We start from the raw sequence: 21489 nt of genomic DNA on the forward strand, positions 1-21489 counted from the left end.
GGGTGGGAAGGGCACTGGATTTCACTTCCCCATTTCCCTCCTAGGGCCTTGCTGACATGGCTTCCTGGACCACCAGTGTCAGGAACAGGCAGTTTGGTTTTGAGGGTGTGGGGCTCAGCCCAGCCTGTACGGGGCATGAGAAGGACACCGAACCATTTGTCCAGCCCAGCTGCTTCCTCCACTAAAGCATTGAGACAGAGTCTCTGCCATACTCAGACTGTTGGAAACATGTTGATAAACTTCCAAATGTCTATTTTACAATCCAGATGTGCTAGCCTTGGCTGTAAACCCTCATCTGAAGAACAGGTGTGCTATAATGTTTCTAGCAGTGGCCCTAAAGCCAGCTGGAGGCTTGAGCTCAGCAGGGGCCAAGGGGCTGGTGCCATATAGGATATGGATATTGGGGCAGGGACAGGTGAGGCAAAGAGCTGTGGGTCAGCTGTAGTTCACAACAACGCAGAGTCAGGATGGGAGGGAAGAGTGGAGCAAGCCAGAATATCCTTCAGCCCCTGATCTCTGCTTTGCAGCACCAGAGCTGTCTCAGGAGGGGCTTCCCTGGTTGTATGGGCAACCTGGATGCATCCATGGGGTGCATCAGCCTTGGTTGGATCTGTCTTGGTGTGGAAGCATGGGGCTAGAGCTGACCATCAGCCTCTGTGTTATTTTCTGTGGTTTGTCTCGACCTCTCCAACAACTCTGTGGTCTGGGAGGCGCTGCAGGTCACTGCAGCTCCCCACCAGCCTTGCCAGGGGAACCCAAATGGGGTGGCTGCTTCCTTGGGCCAAACTTCACCTGTGTCTTTGGCCTGCAAGGCGAGCATACCCCCTGGGCTGGGGAAGGTGTTCTGCTGCTAGGCCTGGATCTGGCTCCCCAAAATTGTGCTGGGGAGAAGTGCAGTCCCAGTAGGAGGATGGGCAGCAGCAGTGGGCTGCCAGAGAAGGCACCAGCCCTCTGCTGTAGGGGAGCAGCCAGCCCTGGGTGCAGGCTGGCAGGAAGCATGTGGATGGTGGGGATGAGGCAGGGTACAAGGTGCTGATATCGTACTATGCACAGTGCCTACAGGCTAAGAGGGAAGAACTGATGGTCTATCCCCCTGCCCCCCATAAATCCCAAGGTACTCTCACAAGGGATTTTAGCTCCAATGGCACTGCTGGGAGATTTGTGTAACCTAAAGGTTTTGCCAATGATGTTCACACCCTCCAGAGCCCCTGCAGGGACATCCAAGCTTGTAGGGGAGCAGAGCCTGACTGAGGGCTGCAAGGTGGGCAGCATGTGCCATAGGGCATTGCCATTGCCTCTGCTGAAAGCAGGCAGCAAGGCAGGGGCTACTCAGGCCAGAGGCAGTGCTGAGGAAACCCAAGGGCTCCATTGGTCCCATCCCTTCATGGAACAAGAGACCAAAGTGGCCTTGAGAGGGGCCCCCCACATAAAACATTTTCTCCTGTGCCCTGGCAGAGGGGTCAGGCTCTGGGATAGAGGAAGGAGAGGGACTCTCCTGCCTCTGCAGGGCCAGCTGCTTTCTCGGCCACCACCCCTGTCACTGGGCTCGCCAGCCTTACAGAAGTGTGGGTGGCAATCCATGCTGTTGGCACTGCTGTGAGTTCGAGCTGTGCGTGGCAGCTTTGCCTGCTCTGCCAGCCGAGGGAGGGAAGGCAGAGACATGGCCTGAAAGCCTGTGCCACGGCAGGCTCAGTGTGGAGGCAGAGGTAATCATCAGCAGAGAGGGCAGGCTTGTATCATCTCTGCTCCAGCCCTGAGCTCCAAACCCAGTTCTGGGAGAGGCAGGAAAATCAAGTGCCATCTCTGCAATCCTTTTACACATTTTTGTTCTGTGCCTGGCATGGCCCCTGTCTGGGTGGGAAGTAAAGGCTTCTCCATTGCAAGCTCCTTGCTCTTCTCTGAGGATGGTGATCTGATGCAGTGTGGCATGGAAAGGGGCTTTGCTTATCTTCTTTGCAGGTTGTGCTGCAATTATTTCCTTGTTAAGCTCTCATTATTCTTTTTTCTTATAAGAGACTGGGCCTTTTCCTACGGCTGTGTGCCACACCTGTGTGTAGAGTGGATGACAGCAGAGGCAGTGTGGCAACTGGTGAGGGAGACTTCTGGAGCTGTGATGTCACAAGAGAGCTGGATTCCCAGCCTCTGAAGTCATAGCTGGGAAATTAGGTACTCAGCCTAATCCAAATAATTTCCCAGTGGGACTGTAAAGTCTCAATGAACTAGTCTATTGCGTGATGACCCACTATTTTAGTTCTAACACACACCACCTAATAATTGCCACTTTTTTGCAGTTCGCTAAGATTCACTTATTAATAAGCTATTAAACATCCACTTGAAATCACTGCATTGTAATGAGCTGAGATCACTTCACACAGCCTTTCCAGTGCCCAAATTGATAGGAAAGCTCCTAAAATCCAGTGATGGCAAAGTAACCAGGCTAAAATACAGATTTAATATCAGCCCTACTGATCATTCCTGTTTTAAGCTCTATGTGGCCATGGTCAGTTTTCCTCTGACATGCGAATCTGATGGGCAGGAGAACTTCCAGTCCAGGTTCTCTGTGCCCTGGGCAACTGAGGAGAGGGTCTTAAGGAAGGAACAGTGACCTGAAGAAAATGAGAGTCAACGATTTTTAGGAAGACTGCTCTGGAATCAGAGCAGGAATGAAACTACTTTAATTTCAAACACTCAGTAGAATTCCAAGTTCAATTCAGGTATGTTTTGGATTTTGTTTTGTTTTGTTTTGTTTGGTTTTTAAGGTAATGCAAAGGAAAGGCAGAGGTTTTGAGAGATGTTCATTGTGGGAGGAATTTATTGGGAAGAGCTTCAGCACAGTCCTGGGATCACCTGTTGTTTTCTGTCCCCACTGTTGGGTTACCTGGCTTGGATCTCTCTTTTCTCCAGGTTGTGGTCTCCTTGGGAAGCGCTGACTGTGAAGTGGTACCAGGCACCAGGAAAGGAGATTTTCCACTGAGGAGAGCACCCTGCGATCCCTGTGTATCCTCAAGCTGTTGCTCCCTCTTCTCTGTTCCCTTCCAGAATGTGACAGAAGCTGATGATCTATGGGTACCACAGGAAAAGCCTCCTCATGTTAAGACCCTGGTGAAAATAAGAAGAGACTGTTATGGAAATTCACACTATCAGGGTCCTTTCCACACTCCTCTCCATAGGGCTCTGACCACGTGGGGAGCATTCCCTTTTCAGGGGTCAGAGCCCTTAAAAATGGCAAGAGGTTGTGCTTCCTTCTTTCCTTTCCACCCCTAGTGAGGACAGCTAACTAATGAGCGCTCTTGTTGAAGCCCTCCCCACCAGCTTGATGTCCTGAGCAGGCTTGTTCCTGCAGGAAACACATGATGAAATGGGTTTCCTGATCAGGGCAGCCTCCATGCTCCTCAGGGACACTCAGGCCCATCTCGCTGCCACATGCAGCTCCAGCCACAGGTATGGAAGAAACAGAGAGGCCAGACCAGTCTCCTGGGGAGATGGGAGGTTGCAGTCAGATCATTGCAAACAGAACTTCATTAATTATAAATGGACAGGTTCCCCTGAGCTGCTGGAGCTCTGCATGAGTCACATTCTAGCTCAGGTGGTGGTGGTTTGTTTTTTTTTTTTTCCTCCTGAAGAGTTGCTGAAGGGGCTTGAAATAGTGTGATGGATAAATAAAGAACCAGCTGTACTCTGCAGCCAGCCCCACCAGAGCCTTTCTGCAGCAGTAGCCCACAGCAACCTCCCTTCTGCCTCACTCTGCACTCCTGTCCCTTGGGTCCTGCCATCTGGTCCTGTTTGCCAGGTTTTTTCTTCCTAGCAGCATGTTTTCATCTCCTGTTGTAACCTCTTTTCCAGTGTGTGGTCTCAGCCCTTGGTAATGCACAGATGTATGTTTAGACAGCAGCATGACCAAGGAGTCCAGTTGTGGGACACTCACTCGGCTGGTCTGTGCCTCCCTCCTTCATCTTGGAGATGGTCCTGGTTAAATGAAAGCAGAAGGAACAATAAAACCAGCAAACTTTGGGTTTCAACTATTAGCTGCTGAACAGTTTCTCTTCTGATCTCTGACAACAAACTACCATTTACATGGCTCTCAGCTGGCTGTCTCCTCAGGGGAAGAGGCCAGAACATACCTCAAGGCTCTGAGGGACACACCAAGAGTGGGTGGAGGTGGCTGCAGGGACAGGGTGTGTGTCTGGCTGGAGTGGCTCCTCTGGTGGGAATATCTCCTTCCCTGGGTGCTGTAAGCGTGAGTGTGCTGAGCTGTGCCATGAGCTATCTCATGGCAAAGCCGAGGGGTGGGAATGGTGTCCGTGGAGGATTTTCTGGCTATGTTCACATATTCAGAAGCTGCTTTTCCTCCTTCTGATGCTCATGGTTACAGAGGTCCTCTCTAGAGGTCTCGCTGCATTGCTGCCTCAAAGTTGTTCCTCCACCCAGCTCCACAGGGCTCCTATGTTCTCCATTTTTGTGTGTCTCTCTTCAGAGAATCTGTGACTTGTGCCTCTAAGATGTTGGCTTCGCACCCAGATTTTTAAGCCAGTGGGGCTGGCCAGCCTTCCCCTGCCCGGCCCTTCAGCCCCGAGCTGGGGGAGCACTCCTTCTTCCTCTGCAGGAGCTGCAGGCAGCTCCTGAATCTGTGGAATGTGTCCCATCTGCAGCGTGTTATGAGTCTGCTCACAGCAGAGGAAGAAGCACATGTGGGTTGTGAATCCTTCTGAAGAGGAAGAAAAGGGGCTAATTAATCTAAAGGATATGGTGCCAGGAGCCACATCTGGGGGCCAACTGCCCCTGGAAGTGTGGCTCCCAGGTGCTACCCCCACAAGGGGTCCTGCAGAGTGGTGTGGACCCAAGGGGCAGGGGAATGAGGGGTCCTGGCACAGAGGGACCCCCATCGCCACCATCCTGAAGAGCCACTTTTCCCTGTACTTTGAAGAGACCTCAAAGGGGTGTGACTTGTGCTCATCTCTTCAGGGCACAGCCCACCTTGACCCCTCTGGCTCTGTGGCTTTCATCTTCAGCTGCCCAAGCACCCAAGCATCCTTCTCTGCCATAGAGGTGACAGGTGAGAAGGGCCATGCTGTCAGCATAGCCCACCCTTGCTCCTCTCCTCTGTAGGGTCTAATGAGCCCCTTGTTTTCTGTGCTGGCTTGCAGGTCTGCCTCATTCACCTCGTCACCCTGGCCCCAGAAAGCGTGAACTTGGAAAGGTGCTGCAGCTGTGTTTGCCCTCAGCCTCTCCTCTGGTGCCATCTCTGCTGCCCAGAAGCTTGTGTGGTGAATTATGGGGAGAGAAAGGCAGCAAAGAGCACTTTGAGCTGCCCACCTGCAGTGTGTCCCCACAGATTAGTACTGTGCTCCCTGGTGATGGGGACCAGGCTGTTGAACCCTGCTTGCCGGCTTGCTGCCCATCCTGTCTCTGCTGCTGATCTCTCTTCCCAGGTGTGGGTTTGATCTCAGCGGTGAGCAGCCTGACCGTCTGCACCCTGCCTGCATGAGTTCCTGAGAAATGAGGTATTTCATGTTTGCCGTGCTGAGCAGCATGCTGAAGCCCAACCCAGGCTATGACTCCCCACGCACCCTGTGCTCCCCCTTTTCTGATAGGTTTATTTTTGGGGATAACCAAATATGAAATAAGCTATGGGGCTGGGAGGCAGCAAGACCAGGCTGAGTGCCTGCATGTTGCCCACCTACAGCAGGGATGCAGTCACTTCCCTCCCCAGACGCCTGACCCTGTGCTTGTGCCCCCTGTGGCAGGCAGCCCCAGCTTGCTGCCCTCAGCTGGCCCCTGCTCTGCCACAGCACTTACGTGGGATCAAACGGTGCTGGCACATCCGTGCAAGAGCAAAGGAGGGTTTGCAGATGTTAGACTGGAAGGAGGTTGGTGTCCAACTCTGGAGAGCTTACTGCAAACATGGGGTGAAGCTGATTTGAAAAGGGATGCCGGCTCCCTGGGCCAGGCTCCACCACAGCCAGGGGGGGCTATGAGATGTACTGGAAGGCCACCAATGGCTTTCTCGGGTTTGCATATCTCGTTGCTCAGTCCCATTGAGGAGGCACTGTCAGGGCACCGAGTGCAGGCACCCAAGACACAGTCCCCTGGGGATTCCACGAATCTCCTTCTTCCCTGTAGTGACCCAGGGGGGAGTCATTCACTTGTGCCCTCAGTTGGCCTTCTCCAGGATTGCCTGCTGTAGTTTGAGCACTGCCTGGGCTCTCAGCTGCTTTGTTTATGGCTTTGTTTATGGTGTTGATAATTTTCTCATGTCAGGTTCAGGCACAAACATTCTTTCCATTGCTGCATAAGAAAGTAATTAGGTGAGGATGGAAAGGACATTCCACTTCCTCAGAACAAAGAAATGAGCCATGGCTGTTATTGGGTACCACTCACAGCATCTGGGGCCATGCGAGCTCTTGCCCAGATGGTGGCTCTGCCCCAGCGAGGTGGATGGGCGAGCTGGTGGTGCCCAGGAAGTGCTAAAGCACCCACTGGTATTTCCCCTGACACCACTACCCTGTGAAACAAGCTGCCAGACTCAAACTCAAAGTTTGAACCCACTCCGTCCTGTCGATCCTGTTTCACTTGCTCACTTGCCATGTTACCTCCACTCTCCCTGCTTGCAGGGCCCCAGCCAAAGGGGATGTCCTGGAGTCCTGTTCTGCTCCAGAACCTGTGTGTTTTTGAGGGGATTAATTCCCTGTACTTCTATTCCTTTCCTGGCTCCTCTGCACCCCAGAAGGCAGGCAGCAGTGCTTCTATTCCAGGGAGGTGACAACTGTGGTCCAAGAGGGCCTAAAATGCAAGAGGCAGTGGGAAGAAGGGGAGCTGGAGCCAGTCGTCTCAGATGGGGAGGATGTTAGGAGCACAACTGATGGAGGCCAGAGAGGAGGCACTGGAGAAGCTGGACCTCTCTGCCACAAAGCTTTTGGGAAGCAGGCAGCTTGGCCTGGGAGAGAGCAGGTGGCACCTGTAGCAGGAGAGACTGGAAGGAGAAGAGTGTTAGTGGGACAGAGTCCTTAAAGAGCTGGGGGAGGGGTGGGCATGGGAGAAGAGCCTGTAGTCTATGTGGCAGCCATCCCACACATCAAAAAGGGCAAAAGAGATTAAATAAACTCATGGGCTGATATAACAATTTACCTTTTAAACCCAGTGGTTGATCTGCAGCCTCTAGCTGAAGAAGTCCCTACCTTGCAGGTTGCTGGAGGGCATGAGGCTACACCCAAAGCACGCTCTGTATGGCACAGTATCTCATGTCCTCTTGCAGGCATTCAGCCACTGCACTCAGAGTTGGGATGCTAAGTGGGCTGCACCTTTCATCTGCCTGAGCATGGTATGATGAAACCAGGCTGATAAGTGTTACCGGCCATAGGACCAACTGGTGGTGGGATATGTCTGCTGGAAGATCTCTCTTAGCTGAAGGACCTGTAGCTTTTAGGTGGGTCCTTTTCTAGCCTGGACCTATAGGAGGAAGAGTATAAAGCCATGAGTTGGGTTTGAGGGGACCTGAGAGCTCTGTAGCCAGGTGAGATGGCAAATAAGGCTCTTCCCAGTGCAGTGCCTTTCTCCTGTGAGATGCGATCAAGAGCAGCAAGAGGGCTAGCGGTGCTGTTGCAGCTCCACAAGTCCCCAGCTGCCGGGGGGCGGCAGTGTATTCCTCAGGCATCCATGTCTCCTGCTCCCTACACCCCGCACCGGCGCTGCTTCACCTTCTCCGAGCGCTTCCAGCTGCGGCGGGAGCCGGGGCTCGCTGCGGGCCGGGCGGCAGGGCGGGCTCCGGGGCTGCACGCTGGCTGCCGGGCAGGCGGCGAATGGGTCTCCCCGGCCAAGCAGGGGTTAAGGCTTCTCTGTTGTAGTTTGTTTCCCTTTGCCAAAGTGGGTGTTGCTGGAATGTCTCCTCTCCTAAGGAGGGGGGCCGAGCCGTGTCCTCTGGAGAGGGGGGATGTCAGCATCAAAAAGACACAAAAGGGGGAGGTTTCCAAAAATAAAACCCTCCATCCCCTCCAGGCGCTGCCAGTGCCAGAGGCAGGCGCGAAGGTGCTCGGAGCTGCCTGCGGAGCGCGGGAGCTGGTTGGGAGCCCGGCGAGCGGGACCGGCCGCCTTCCTTCTCCTCTTCCACCTCCTGCGGGGGCCGCTCGGCAGCCCGCGCCCCTGCCTCAGCCCTGCTGTCTGCGCCCCTGTCCCGGCGGAGCCCCGGAACGGGATGGGGCGGTGAGCGGAGGGCGGACAGCCGGCGGTCTCCGCTGCCCCGCGCCCTCCGGAGGATGCCGGCCGAGCGCTGAGCGCTCCGCGCCTCCCGTCTCGCCCCGCCGCCGGCTGACACCATGCGGGACGCCGCCGCCAGCCTCCTCCCGCTCACCTTTGCCGTCCTCCTGGGCTTCGCCGGCTGTCGGCCGGACTCCGCGGCCAGGCTGGAGCCGGAGAGTGGGGGGGCGGCGCGGCCGCGGAGCCGGGGGGCTGCCCTGGGGGTGGCGGACACGGCGCACAGCCTGTCCCCGGCGCCCAGACCCCCTCCCCCGGCACGGCCCCTCCCCGCCGCCTTCCACGTGGACCGCGGCTCCACGGCTGCCGCGGGGAGCGGCGGCGACGGCCGGAGGCAGCGTCCCGACCGGGGGCTGCCCGCGTCCCGGGGCCAGGCGGGCGATGCTGGGCTCAGTCCCGGCCCAGGGCAGAGGAGCAGGCTGGACCCCTCCCGCCAGCGGCAGGGCGGCGGGCTGAAAGCCCGGGTCGTGCCCCGGGCGAAGGAGCCGAGCAGAAGAGGGAGGATGTCAGGGTAAGTGCCGCGGCCGGGGAGAACCATGCTGGGGGTGCGTAGCGTGACTGGTGGTCCCGGCGCCAGGAAGCCCCAGGAGGAGGGCTGGGTCCCATCCTCGGACCCGTGCTGCATCCCGGCACATCCCCCCTCCATCTCCGCGGGCGCTCCCGGCGCTGCTCCGTCCCCTGCGGGACCTCCCACTGCCTGTCCCGGAGCAGTCATGGGGGTGATGTGCGGGGGTCCCGGGCCGTGCGGCCCCTCAGCTGGCTCTGTCAGCGGGCCTGGGCTCCGGAGCAGAGCAGGAGCCTGCTTGGTGCTTGCACTTGTGCTGCACGCCTGTTCCACACGTGTGGTGGGCATTTGCGCTGCTCTCACCCACACAATCCATCGGCATGTGTGTGTGTGAGGTGAGTAGGACCTCTGTTGCGGGATGCCTGCTGCCAGCTCCCTGTCACATGGAGATACAAGGTTTAGAGTGTGCTGGAAGAGATGCCCTTCTGCTGACAAATCAGGGCTTTGGCAGGTCAGACAGCGGTGTGGTGGGTGTTTGTCTGCTGCTCTCTGAGGCTGCCCATAGCTGTCCCAAAAAGTGTGCAGGGTGAGAGGCTGCCAGGGCAGGAGAGGCAGCATGACCATGGTCTGTGGGTGGCGGTAGAAGCTAGAGAGGCTCTTTTGGCTCTGCAGGACGGAGTCTGGTTGCTGCTGCTCTTACTGCAGGTACCTGGCCTCTTGGCTCCGTCCTCCCATAATGGGCCCCTTGTTAAGTGTTCCATGCGGCAGCTTCCCATGGCTTGAGCTGGCTCAGCTGTGGGAGGCTTCCTATGACTTGCCTGGCAGGGCTGCTTCCAGCTCCAGTCTCTGAATACAGCCCTGTGGAGGTGGAGGGGAGATCATATGGCAAAGCCAGCTGCTCCACTGCGAGAGGAGCCTCTGGTGCAGCAGCACTGACCTACCCTTTGGCTCAGGGCCTCCTCTTCTGCAGTTCTGTCTCTGCTGCCCTGGGGCTGATGCCTGTTGTGTTGAGCTCCTCTGCCAGCTGGGAAGGGCTACAGAAGCTGTTGTGCAGGAAGTCTGAGCGACGCATGTGGCAGCACGTGCCTGCTCTTTGTGCCGAGGGACACAGAAGGCAGGCTCTGGGCTTACTGCCCTCTGAAACAGGCAGAAACTTCTGCTAACATCAAGTGGGGAGTTTCACTAGGATACAAAAGGCAGCTTAATCCCTGAGGTTTCTTGCTCCCATACTTGCCTCGCTGCAAAATTCAAAGACAGGGATGTACCCTTTGTGTCATTTCCTACAACAAATCTGCAGAAACAGTAACCCCAAACTTGTTCTTCTTCTCATTATGTTTGATATGCAAAGTGTCTGTCACTAGCAGCTGGTCAACAACAGGTAGGTCTTGAGCAGATTTTGGCTTACCTTGTCCATTAGCCTTGGTTTGTCAGCCACCCAGAGCGGGAGAGTCTCGGGAAGATCCAGTCCTGCTCAATGACGTTTGGGTTTTTTTGGGTTCAGGAGGAATTTACCCTTTCTGCAGTCGGAGCGTTGTCATCATTTCTTTGGGATCATGTGGCAGTTCATCTGGACTTGAGCTGTCTAAGATGTAGTCCATTTCTTTTCCTTGAGCACCCTGAGTGCACCAGGTTTCCAGGCTGCAGCTGCCTCTGCTGACAACAGGTGGCCCGCATGGCTATCAGGAGTGGGTGGGCAGTCCTGAGGTTCATGCTGCATTCAGAAGAGTGCTGAATCTTTTTGCAAGTAGCTTGCTTCCATTCCTTAATCAAGAATGTAAATGGGGATGGTTGGTCCAGCACTTAGGCTCTGTTGACCTGTTATCAGCTAGATTTGGCTTCCTGGGCTATCGGAGAGTGCCATTGCCTCCAAGCTGAGGGGAGGGAAGAGCTGTGCCTTGGTGCTGTGTTCCCTGTGCACACTGTGCTCTCTGCCTCTGCTCTGCCCTGGGAGGTGAGGGCTGGGGATATGGGGCTGTCTCTGATCCCCAGAAACCTGGAACTCTGGAATGTGCATATAATGGCTTGTCATCAATAGTTTTCCATCTCCTCTGGAGTCCAAATAGGCACTTTTGAAACTTTTCTATGACCTACTGTCTTTGGAGCTTATGAGAAAGCCTAGTTGAAATAATTGTCCGTGAGTAACCACATGGTGTTACTCCTCATGGAAAGCTAGCTGCTGCTGCCTCCAGACATTCGGTGAGACTTTGTCCTTCCACCTCATCCATCTTCCTACGCCCCTTGCTGCACCGGACACATTTCCATCCAGGAAACTCAGGGCCCCTAAAAAACTTCATTTCATGATGTTTCATTTTTTTGCCAGGTGGGATATTTTCTGTTCTGCTATTTACACTGCACTCCTACTACTCTCTAGTATAACAACTTTCATTTTCCCTTACTGAGGTAGCTTTGCAGGCTGCATTAAACCCTGGTGCTAATTATTTATGCAGTTATTTGGCTTAAAATCTCTACTCCTGTGTGGGTTGCCTTTCCCGATTCTTCAGTCAGGGAATTTATTAGTGCTCTGTCCTTTTCTGGATAATTATTTTCTCGCTTTGTTTGATAATGGCATACTCCAAATTGAATTTCTTTATTGGGAACTGTTTGGATGTGACTAACACTCTACTCATGTCTGACCTTATTGCTGGTGAGACCTGCTCATACCCTTTCATGAGTGTGTCCAACCTCAAGTCTTGCAAGAGCTGAGTTTTAGTGTTTTCTCCTGGAGGCTCATTGTGAGGTGACTTTTGACACCACAGCAAATACCACAGAACATTACTGTCTTCTAGTACTGAGTAAGGAAAACAATCCACCCCTGGAAGCATCTCTGCTTTGTTGTGCTCTGCTTAATCTGCCTGTTTCCCCATCCTGCCCTGACTGAGAAGATTTTCCTCTTGGGTGTTATGGGGTAGGGAGCTTCCAAGCCCTGACACATGCCAGCTGTGGCTGTAATCATGTGCTGGATGCACCCTGAATCTGGGCTGGCCAGTCCTGCTGGGAGGACACTGTAGGCATTTCCCTCCATCTTTGCGGCCCTCAAGATGTGACCCCCTTGTTCCTTACCTTCATGGGAGGGTGAGTCACAGTGACGATCCTCAGGTGATGTACACAAAACCAGGGGAAGGTGGGTAACGGGGGAGTAATCTGGGGAAGCCTCTACTTCTGATACCTACCTGCCTGGACAACTTTCAGGGGCATGCAAGGCTCTGCAGGTAACAGGCTGGGAGTCCCACTATCTGTCCTTCTCTCTCCCACTTTCCTTTTGCACATTCTGCACCCGAGTGCTTGTTTAATTGCTGTAGTAGACACCATCTGTGGCTATATAGTCCTGCTTTACCCAGGCTTTGTGGAATATAGGTTCTCGCTGCAGTGTGCATGTAGGACTGCTCAGGAGCGGAGGCGGTTAATGCTGATGTGGACTTGGCAGAGGATTTTCAGTGGCTCATCGGTGCCAGCAGCCTTTTGCTAATGTTCTTCATTGGGTCTGACTGCAAATATTTCATATGCAGTTGGATGAAGTTCACTGTCCTGCAGTAGAAAGGCAGACCTGATGATCTAATGGTCCCCCTGGCCTTCTGTGAGGATGCTGTAAATGACCTGAATGGAGCCAGCATATCTGGCAGCACAAAGTGCTGCATGAAGTTGAAAGATGATGCATAGATTGCTGTTAAAATACATGGTGAAAAAAATAGTTCTGCTGAATGTTTCAGAAACAGTATGTGATCATCGCTGAGGCTGTGCCCGTGCTGAAACTATGTGAAGCCATGATCTTACTACTGTTTTCTTGTTTTCCTTCTCCCTAGTGCTTGTTATGGTTGCTTGGCTCTGGTTTCAGATGAGACTGCAAAATCTTGCAGGTTTTTATCATCCTGCGTACCACTTTGTACAGCTGGGGGCCTGATCCTGACGGTGGCCTCTGGCTGCTGCAGCAAAGCAGGTGACGGCGAACTGGCTTGCTGCAGCTCCTTTGCCCAAGTTGCATGTTGTGCCAGTGCATCCAGTCAGGGCTGTGAATGGTACTTGTGGATGCAGGGAGGCTCCATGGCACTGACTTCAGCTCTGAGGGCTGTCAGGGAGATGTCTGTCCCAGAAAAGGAGCAGAACAGTGTGTAGTGCCTGACACCTCCTGTGCACTCAGCTCTCACAACATGCCGGGGAATGTACTTAGGCACGGATGGTACATGCCAGCTGTGGAGCGAGGAGAAAGCTTGGTTTGCAGTTGCTTACTGCTGCCTGTGCTGTTTGTAGACCCCAGGGTGTAGCTGGCACTTGAGGCAGGGGCTGAGATGTGGATCCACTGCCTTGCCCTGCATTTTGCCAGAAAGGCAAACCCAAAGGCCCACGTCTCCACTAGTGAGCTGTGCCTTAGAGCCTCCTCTGGCACTGTGGCTATTCAGCTGTCTGAGCTATTCAACCCACCTTCTCTCCAATGAGAGGAAACTGGCTATTGGAAATGGTCCCTGTCTGCTCCAGTTTGAACTGAGCTGGGAACTATTTTGGAAGGTGACAGGTGGCCCATGAACCCTGTAGCAGTCCAGTGTTACAGATGGTCAAGTCCCAGTGCCTGGGAATGTCCTCAGCGATGTTTCATTTCCTAGGGAGGATGTGTGCTGCCTGACCTGGCCCTTGGGAAGGTAAATACATTAATTAATCTATTCCACTGGTGAAGAGACAGAGATAGGAAAGACAGATTGTTTGCCTAAGGCTTGTTTTGGCACCAGCAACAGGGCTGGGAATAGGATGTCCCTATGTAGTGTGACCTAGAGTGAATGTTCAGTGGGACTTTAGCTTGGAACACCTGTGTGAGGACATGTATTCCAATCTGATCTGGGGCTGTGGTGAGCTTCTTTCCACCTGGAAGAGACGCTGACCTGTCGATGTGTCCACCCATCCTCTGGTCCCTCTGCACCCCAGGCTGCCCAAGATGAGGGTGAGAGTCCTGCTCCCCTCTCCATGTCACCATGTGTCCAGTTTCAAGGGATGGGTAAGCAAGAGACAGCCTGGATGCTCAGCCTTGCATGGCAGCTGAGTGCTTCAAAGTTATGAGCATGGCTTTGTCCCATGTCATTGATGGGTCTGCCAGGGGCTTGGTGCATCATGGCACCCAGCGGGTCCCCTTGCCAAGCAGCTCTGCCTGCTGCCTTGGAAGCCTCAGTCCCCTGTGCAACTGAAGGGTGGTCAGGGGCTGCTCAGTGTGTACAGGTAGCAGCCACCCCCAGGACCATGACACCAGGCCTGGAGGAACCCTGCCAATTGTTTTGTTCTCCAGAAGCAGCACTGGATGGAGGGGCCCAGGGCTGGATGTGCCCTGCAGGTGCGTCACACTGGAGCCATGTCTTTGCCCTGTGTTGGCGATGGCATGTGCAGCAGGACAAATGTAGCTGGGGGCCACCACTGTCTTGCGCACTGTCCCTCCACACTGTAAACACGCCATGCTATTTAAATCTCCTGGGATTCATTCTGAATTCTTTGTAAGGCAGTGAAAACCACATGGCGTCCAAGCCATGCAAGTGCCAACTAAAGGCTTTAAGTAGAACTAGACGTACTTAGGACTGGGTTCCGTGCGGCAGAGCCCCCATAGCTGTTTTCCCATTGCTGGTGCCCCTGCTCACCTGATGCCCCCTACTATGTGAGGTCCTGCTCACTGCGCTTTCATCAGGAAAAAGTTACGGTCCTTCTCTGTCCTTCACTACTACCTACATGTTGCTCTTCCCAAGTGCTCACTTCTAGTCCTGGAGGTTCTCCCTTCCTCCATTTCTCTCCATCCTCTCATCCAGGAGGTTATAGAAGGAAGGGACACTCTCATCCAAGGGCATCCCTGCTAGGTTCCTCCCCTCTGTGCATGCTGGACTGTCCTCCCTCAAGGAGCATCACCCCAGTGCTAAAATCTCCCTTCACCTGGGGTTGGCAACTCATATCTGGAGTTGGCAGTGACCCAAGGTGACTCAGTTAATGAGAGATTTATGCTGAACCCAACAGCAGTTTCATGTCTTCAAGAGTGATCTTGTCTGGTCAGGCTTGGGCCACTGTCTTAGTCTCAAGTCTTTCTTCCTGCAACCTCTGGCTCGCTGTTGGCACTGAGAACAGCTAGCAGCATGCTCCCTTCCGCATGCGTGTGAGAGATGTGGATGAAACTTGAACTTTAATCTCCTGAAGAACTAATAGCGTGATTCAAGGCCAAAACAGCTTCTCTGGAGAAGTTAGTTATCTCGCCTACAAGAAACAACCTCTGATTGTGTCAGTAAGTTGAGATGGAAAAGGACAACGGATTTGCTCTTCAAGCTGGCCGGCTCAGTATGACTTGCAAGGTGTGTTTCAGTTGTGCCAAGGGAAGAATGGGAGCTGTGACAATCTAAGCAAGGGTGCTTATACTGCTGCTTGGAGCAGAGTCCCTCAGCAGACCTTAAGTACCTAAAGACCTGTTCCAGTTGAGTGGTTTTCTCTCTTTAGTGATCTGGACATCTTTAAAAAATTGAAGGCCTTTTGCGGACTCTTACACAGTAGGTAAAGGAAACTTTGCTTTCCTTCAATACTTTCTGGGGATGTCTTGAAGAGGAGACCCATAGATCTCTTTGAGTTGACAGACAAAAGCTGGAAATTGTTGCTCTAGCCCAGCCAAAGCAGATGTGAATGGATGCAAGAATTACTTTGGCTTCTCCTATTTGCAGGAAGTCACACCAAGGGAATTTAAGTGCTTTCTCCCCGTAAAAATCTACCCAGGTTAATAAAATGTTGATCCTGGACGGCTGGATAACGCTTTACAAATGATGTGGCTTCTTAAACCACTTCCCCTTCCCACGTGGAGTGATTATATCTCTACAGGCAGCTTCATTCATGAACACCAGAATCCTTGGCGTGCCTGCTACCCATCATCTTTAGCTCTCCTAAAACGTGAGCCTCACAGCTTGAGCTCTGGCACTTCTTGAGTCTGATCTCATGCCCTGTGGATACAGGAGTCATGAGGATCCCGGTTCAGAGCAGGATCATCTTCTGACCCTGCTGTGTTCATGCAGAAGTCAATCCTGAAGACAAATGTGCATGTTCCTGTAAATTCTGTCAGCAGCTCCAACTGCCTTGTCCAGTGCTAGAAATAAACCATGATCCCCACTTTGTTTCTAGAGGCTTTCCAGAGCTTTCAGGCTGCCTATTTCTAACTTTTTATCTTTTGATGACCATATTCTCCCATCTACCTAGACATGCAGAAGTTGCATATTTCCAAAACCTTCCCTCCTTGATGAGTAACTATGCTTGGAGAGCAACCTCCAACTTGTTATTCCTTCTCTTTGTAGATGTGTAAATATGAGATGTGACCAGAGGAAGCAGGATTAGCTGCCTGCTTGGGCATTGTGGAGCACGTCTCAGAGGCACAGCACTGTCACTGATAGCTGGATGTTGGCAGTGAGCTGTACCCAAAACCGCATAATACGGGGGAGGTGGGGAGGACATCATCTATGCAAAGGCAGTCAAAAGGTTTTTGCAGCACAGTACTGAAATTAACCACCATGGAAATGATGTTAACATCCTGGCATTAGTCTAGCACTGTGCATGTCAAGCAGGCACAAATTTTATAGCACTGGCGAGTCTGCAGTCCACAGGGTTGCTGCTCCAGAGGCAGATAACAAATGTGGAAGTGGGATGCTCGCAGAGGGAGAGCAAGCCAGGGGGTGGCCGATGTGGCTGCTGCATGCTGTCCCTCCCAGGGTGGGGCTGAGCAATGAACAACAGGCTGCAGCAGTTCGGCAGAGAATGAAGCGTTGTCTTCGGCCAAAGCAGCTCAGGACACTTGCGGAGGCGAGACACTATGACCAAAGTTGGAATCAGGCCTGATTTACACCGCAGTACCATGAAGTGCCATGAGATCTTTAATGATCTCAGGCTGCCAGCCTCCGATTGCTCTCAGGGGAAAAGGGTTCCTACAAGTGCTGTGCCAAGAACCCAGCATAATGCCAGTTCAAAAAGGAGATACCCCCTGAGGGATTGCTCACACTGCAGCATTCACATAGTCCTTGGGGGTTTATTTTCCAAGCACTTAAACAACCCAGCCCTTGTCCCATTGGTTTTGATCTCAGCTGCTGGTCCATCTGGAAGGAAATATCAGATGCTGCAGGAAATAATTTTACGGGTGACTCAGAGGTGCTGGCTGCAGAGAGACCTCAGCTTCCCTTCTTCTAACCGCGCTGCTTTGTCTCTCTGCTTAGGCCAAATGTCTGCGGCAGACAGTGTTGCCCAGGGTGGACCACGGCTCCCGGCACAAACCACTGCATCAAACGTGAGTATGACAGTCTCAGCTGGCACAAGTCTTGCGATGCACCCCTTAAAAGTGCTTAAGTACTGCTGTGACCCTTCACCCGTCCCCTGTGCTGTGCCAGGGCACATGGACTGTTGGGTTCTTGGAGACAGCAGTGCAGCCTCCCTTGGAGCTGCGGTGCCATGGGACAGCTCTACTTGCCTGCTGGCAAAGTCTGAGCGTGCTGAATAATTATGGCTTTACTTCATTATCGTTATTTGTGTCCATGCCGAGCAGTGTCTTGTTGGGGCAGGACACTGCAACGGCACACTGAGTTCTCATGGTTCTGCTTGGAGCAGAGGCAGGTCTGTGAAAGTACCAGCAGGTGGGAACTGGTGGAGTGGGGCTGTGCTTATGTGGGCAAGTGTTGCTGAGCTTGAGGGGGAAATCAGGGCTGCAAATTATCTGAGTGCTATTAAGGAGAGCAATTAACAGAGCTGGCACAATGGCTGGAATGGGTGGGGCTTCAGCGTGGGGCAGCACGTGGGATGTGTAAAATGGTGGTGGCTGCAGGGTGCTCCTGCAGTGTGGAAACTGCCCGGAAAGGGCCCTCCTGCCTGCCCACAGAGGGGTTAATGAGGGCTCTGCTCTTCCAGATGGCCCTGGGGGCTGAGGTCATTTTGGGCTCCCCACACAGGACTGGAAGGGAAGGGGTTTGGGCAGGCACCAGTGCAACACATTCCAGAGGCAGCTGCACTGTCATTTCTGTCCCCAGTCCCTCTGTAAGCACAGCCTAGCCCCTGCTGCCATCCCCATCCCTAAACAAGGGGGTTGCACCATCCAGCCCACCTGTGGGCCTTCCCAGGGGACTGCCTGCTCCATGCACCTGCCCGCTCCCAGGGAGGCGAGGGGCTGCCTGAGCAGCTTGGGGAGCAGGAGCACTTGGGCACTGGGCAAGCTTTCTGGAGGGGAGTGTCCTGCCCAGAATAGCCAAGAGCATCTGCCTTCACACAAGTGGCAACAGCTGCCCAGATGTTTACCAGAGAAAGAGGCTCAGCGTTGTTTGCTGTGGGATTTCATGGCGCTTCGGCTGTGCGGGGGTGATTGCATTAGCGATGGCTGTTCGGGAGCCAGGGGTCAAGGGCTGACTCACCTCCCGGCTCCCTCTCCCCCTGTCGACAGAAGCCAAACGGTAGAGAGTGTGCTGTGCTGCCAGACAGCGTCTGTAAACAGAACACGGGGCCAGCCGTGGCAGCATCTTTCTCTCATTAGGGATTTTCGTAGAGGCAGTAGATCTGGGCTCGCAGCCATGCAAGGCTGTCTAGAGATTGCTCAGGTGCTGGGCCCTGGTTCCCAAGGATTCATTCAAGGTCACTGTCAACGTGATCAGGCCTGACAGTGTCCTCCCAGCTGGGGATGGTAAGTCTCAGGCAGGTCTTAGGTGGAGATCGGTGATGTGTAAACATCATTTTGTTCCCAGCTACCTCCCTTGCTGGACCTTTCTGCTGGAGTTCAAGCTGCTGGGGTTGTTCAGCTGTGTTTAAGGCTGCCAAGGCAAGCTGGACAGCCTGTCCCAGTTAGTTTTTGCACTGTAATACTGTTTAATGTCTGGTCCCGTGGTCTTTGAAATGAGGCATATCAGGGATGTTAGCAGGGTAGAAATGCAGCCAGAGAGAACCTCTTAGAGTGATGAAATGGTGAAGAAGTTGTCATTCGGGCCTTGGGCAGGACCTTGGTTTTGATGGGTCTGAGCGTAGATGGAAGAGAGAGGATAGGCCAAATGATTGCCTTCATCTACTCCCAATCACCTACTGAGCATGGTGATTTCTTCCTTCTCCACCCATGCTTTTCCAGAGACTTTCCTCTTGCAACATCTCTGCATATGACTGAACTCAAGTCATGGGCATGTTTCTGTAGCCTTTTATTTTGTTCCAGCTTTGAGAACCAAAGCACAGTGAGATTTCAGGCAGTTTTCAGAGACTCAATGACTGGGAAGACGAAAAAGAAAAATCTATCTCTTCAGGACACTGGTGATTCTTGAGAAAGTGGAAGTGAGCTAAGGGAGTTTAGGAGGAAGATCTTGCCTGCTTGCAGTGAGCTTGGGTTTCAACCCACACGCTACCAGATCACCGCACTGAACTGTACACAAGGCATCTTGTGGGGCTCCAAGGGTCTTCCCACAGGAGGAGACATTAGGGATAATGACATACAGCTGAACTTGGGCTTGAAGAGTTCATCCAGCCTCCTGCCTGTCTAACTGCATCCTGGGATGAGACTCAGGGCTGTATATCCTGGATTCAGTGGAGAAGAAACCTGCATGCTTAAGATGGCCAGAATATTTCAGGGACTGCAGTGTGCACTTGTCAATAGTTTAGCTGCTGACTATTAGTTCATCATCCTTCCCCTCTACTTCAGAGCAGGGCAATCCTCCTGCTCAGCCTCATGATGTCAGTTCTTCAACCTCCACTTTCATCAGCATTATTTACTATGGATCTCTGCTGCTTTCTGAGACAGCAGCCTGGGCTGGGCTTGTAGTGCAGGGTGGGCTTTTTTCCTGACATGAATATTTTAAATCTTAAAACAAACATTGTTAATCAGCATTTTGGGAAGTACTAAAGAAATTAATGCACTTTCTAATCATGTGCAGATGGTCTTGTGGTTAAGATACTGGATGAAGGCGCGGGAATTCTAGGATGAGTTGCTGGCTCTGCTGTGATCTCAGTGTGTCTTCAGACAGTCACATTAGCACCTGGGGCTTTTCCACATTTGCAAAATGGAGATGACATCCACATGATCTCTCCTTTTGTCTGTATAGTGACTGTAGGGTTTTTTGAGCCCAGACTGTTTCTCATTGAAGTTCCGTTTTCTCTCTGTTATTCCTGCGTTGCTGTTGATCTCCCTGCCTGTACAGATCTCTCACTTGTGTTAAATTGTCCATCCCTTCTGGCTTTGCTAACACAGTCAGAGCTTTAAGTTAGAACTGAGATTACATATTGCTCTGCATCAATAAGCAAACTTTCTCATGGACTAAATCATGTCAGTGGTACAAGTCCTTCAGCATTTTCTGATTTTTCCTGTGGATGCCTAGCGGGCATTATGAAGAGTTTTGAGATGACTCTTTTTGCTTTCGTTAAAGCCCCAGCTCCTGGAACATGAGACTACAGCGAGAAGAAAGGAGTGGCTGTCATCTCAACAGAAACTGTTTTTAGTCCCCATAGCTGGACATCTCAGAATAACAGCTGGGCTCAGAAACCAGAAAACAAAGGGAAAGATTCCAAATATATACATATGTGTATATGTATATATATATATATATATATATATAAACTGTCTTGTTTCTTCTGTCAGTGTTACGGGTTTGAGGTCCTGACTTGTGATTTCACACACTTGGTATTGGCATTACTTCTGCTGAATGATCTGCTCTCCCTGCATTGCATAGCTGGACTCAGTCAAAACCAGTGGCTTTTTAAAGCTCTTTCAAGTTCTTCCTGAGTCTGCAAAGGCAACGGGGACCCAGAGCTGGAATATTGGAGCTAGGGCAGTCCCCACCCATCCTGCCTGAAGGGACCAAAAGACTAATCCCATTCCCGTTTCCCTCTCCTCTGTATCAGCTGCCTTAGGAACTTTTCAGGGTGCCTGGTCGCTTATCGCTGCTTTCCTGCCACAGGGCACAGCCTAACATGACAATGAACATTGTTAGTGGGAGAGGTTGTGAGAACCACTGTGAGCCCAGATCCCGGTGCTGCAGCTCTGCAGTATTTCAGCACGTGAAGTGGTTGTTTTCAATGGCCGGCTTCCTGGTCTGGTGGTGTTTGTTAAAACAGGCATTTGTTGTGAGATAACGGCGGGGACTGGCAGCCTATTTAAATCACAGCTGAGTTTTATATTATCAATTACCTCAACTTTTGGAGTGCCAGGCTTCCCAGAGACGGTTAATTCCTGCCTGACTAGGACCTTGTCTCTGTTCCACAGACTGCAGTGATGGCTGATTTATTTTACTGAGGGATTTCATCAAAACCTCTGGCTTTACCCCGTACAACCCTGTGTGACTGAGGTTCTCCCTTCCCTTAAACTCTTCCTCTCTTTCTGAGTGTTAACATAGTAATAAAGGTCGCATGAAGCATTTTAGCCAACATATCCCTGATCTAGTTAGGAAAAGCTGATGGTTCAGTTTTGGGATGAGGAAAGGCTATACCACTGTGAAAGTACCTCAAAGCCTGTACAAGGACTTTCCTCACTTGGCTGCAGTGAGATGACGTGTGGATGGCACGTGAGGCTACAGCTCTCTTTATATATGTTGCCAAGAAGCAGCATTTCTCACAGACGTGACTGGATCTCAGGGGGATGGAGAGCACAGCCAGAGAGGGAGGGATGTGCTTATGAAACCCCAGCAGCTGTGTGCAAAGGTGGTGGGATGTCAGATGCTTCTGCAGCTTCCATGGGGCAGTCCTGGGGAAGGAACCCTCAGCAGAAGCAGTGCCTGCATGTTTCAGCCCATTCACAGCATTCCCAC

The 21489-nt window shown here is 52.5% G+C and overlaps 2 protein-coding genes across 6 annotated transcripts in view; both read left to right on the forward strand.

Annotated features, from left to right (window-relative positions):
* The window catches only part of AREL1 (apoptosis resistant E3 ubiquitin protein ligase 1), a 40998-nt gene extending 37054 nt beyond the window's left edge, over positions 1-3944 (forward strand). For 4 of the 5 annotated variants that reach the window (XR_013922214.1, XR_013922215.1, XR_013922216.1 and 1 more), the window contains one exon: positions 2905-3924. The gene's annotated coding sequence lies outside the window, so the exon portion shown is untranslated. Of the gene's footprint in view, positions 1-2904 lie in introns of all 5 variants that reach the window. The other variant, XR_013922213.1, reaches the window with a different exon arrangement.
* Positions 3945-8306: 4362 nt separating this feature from the next.
* LTBP2 (latent transforming growth factor beta binding protein 2) overlaps positions 8307-21489 on the forward strand; it is a 72565-nt gene continuing 59382 nt past the window's right edge. The window contains exons 1-2 of the mRNA XM_080344912.1: positions 8307-8758; positions 16948-17018. Of these exons, the coding sequence (XP_080201038.1) occupies positions 8310-8758; positions 16948-17018 (520 nt within the window). The 5' untranslated portion in view covers positions 8307-8309. The remainder of the gene's footprint in view (positions 8759-16947; positions 17019-21489) is intronic.

The sequence above is a fragment of the Nesoenas mayeri genome (genome assembly GCF_963082525.1).
Source record: "Nesoenas mayeri genome assembly, chromosome: 5".
Classification (NCBI taxonomy): domain Eukaryota; kingdom Metazoa; phylum Chordata; class Aves; order Columbiformes; family Columbidae; genus Nesoenas; species Nesoenas mayeri.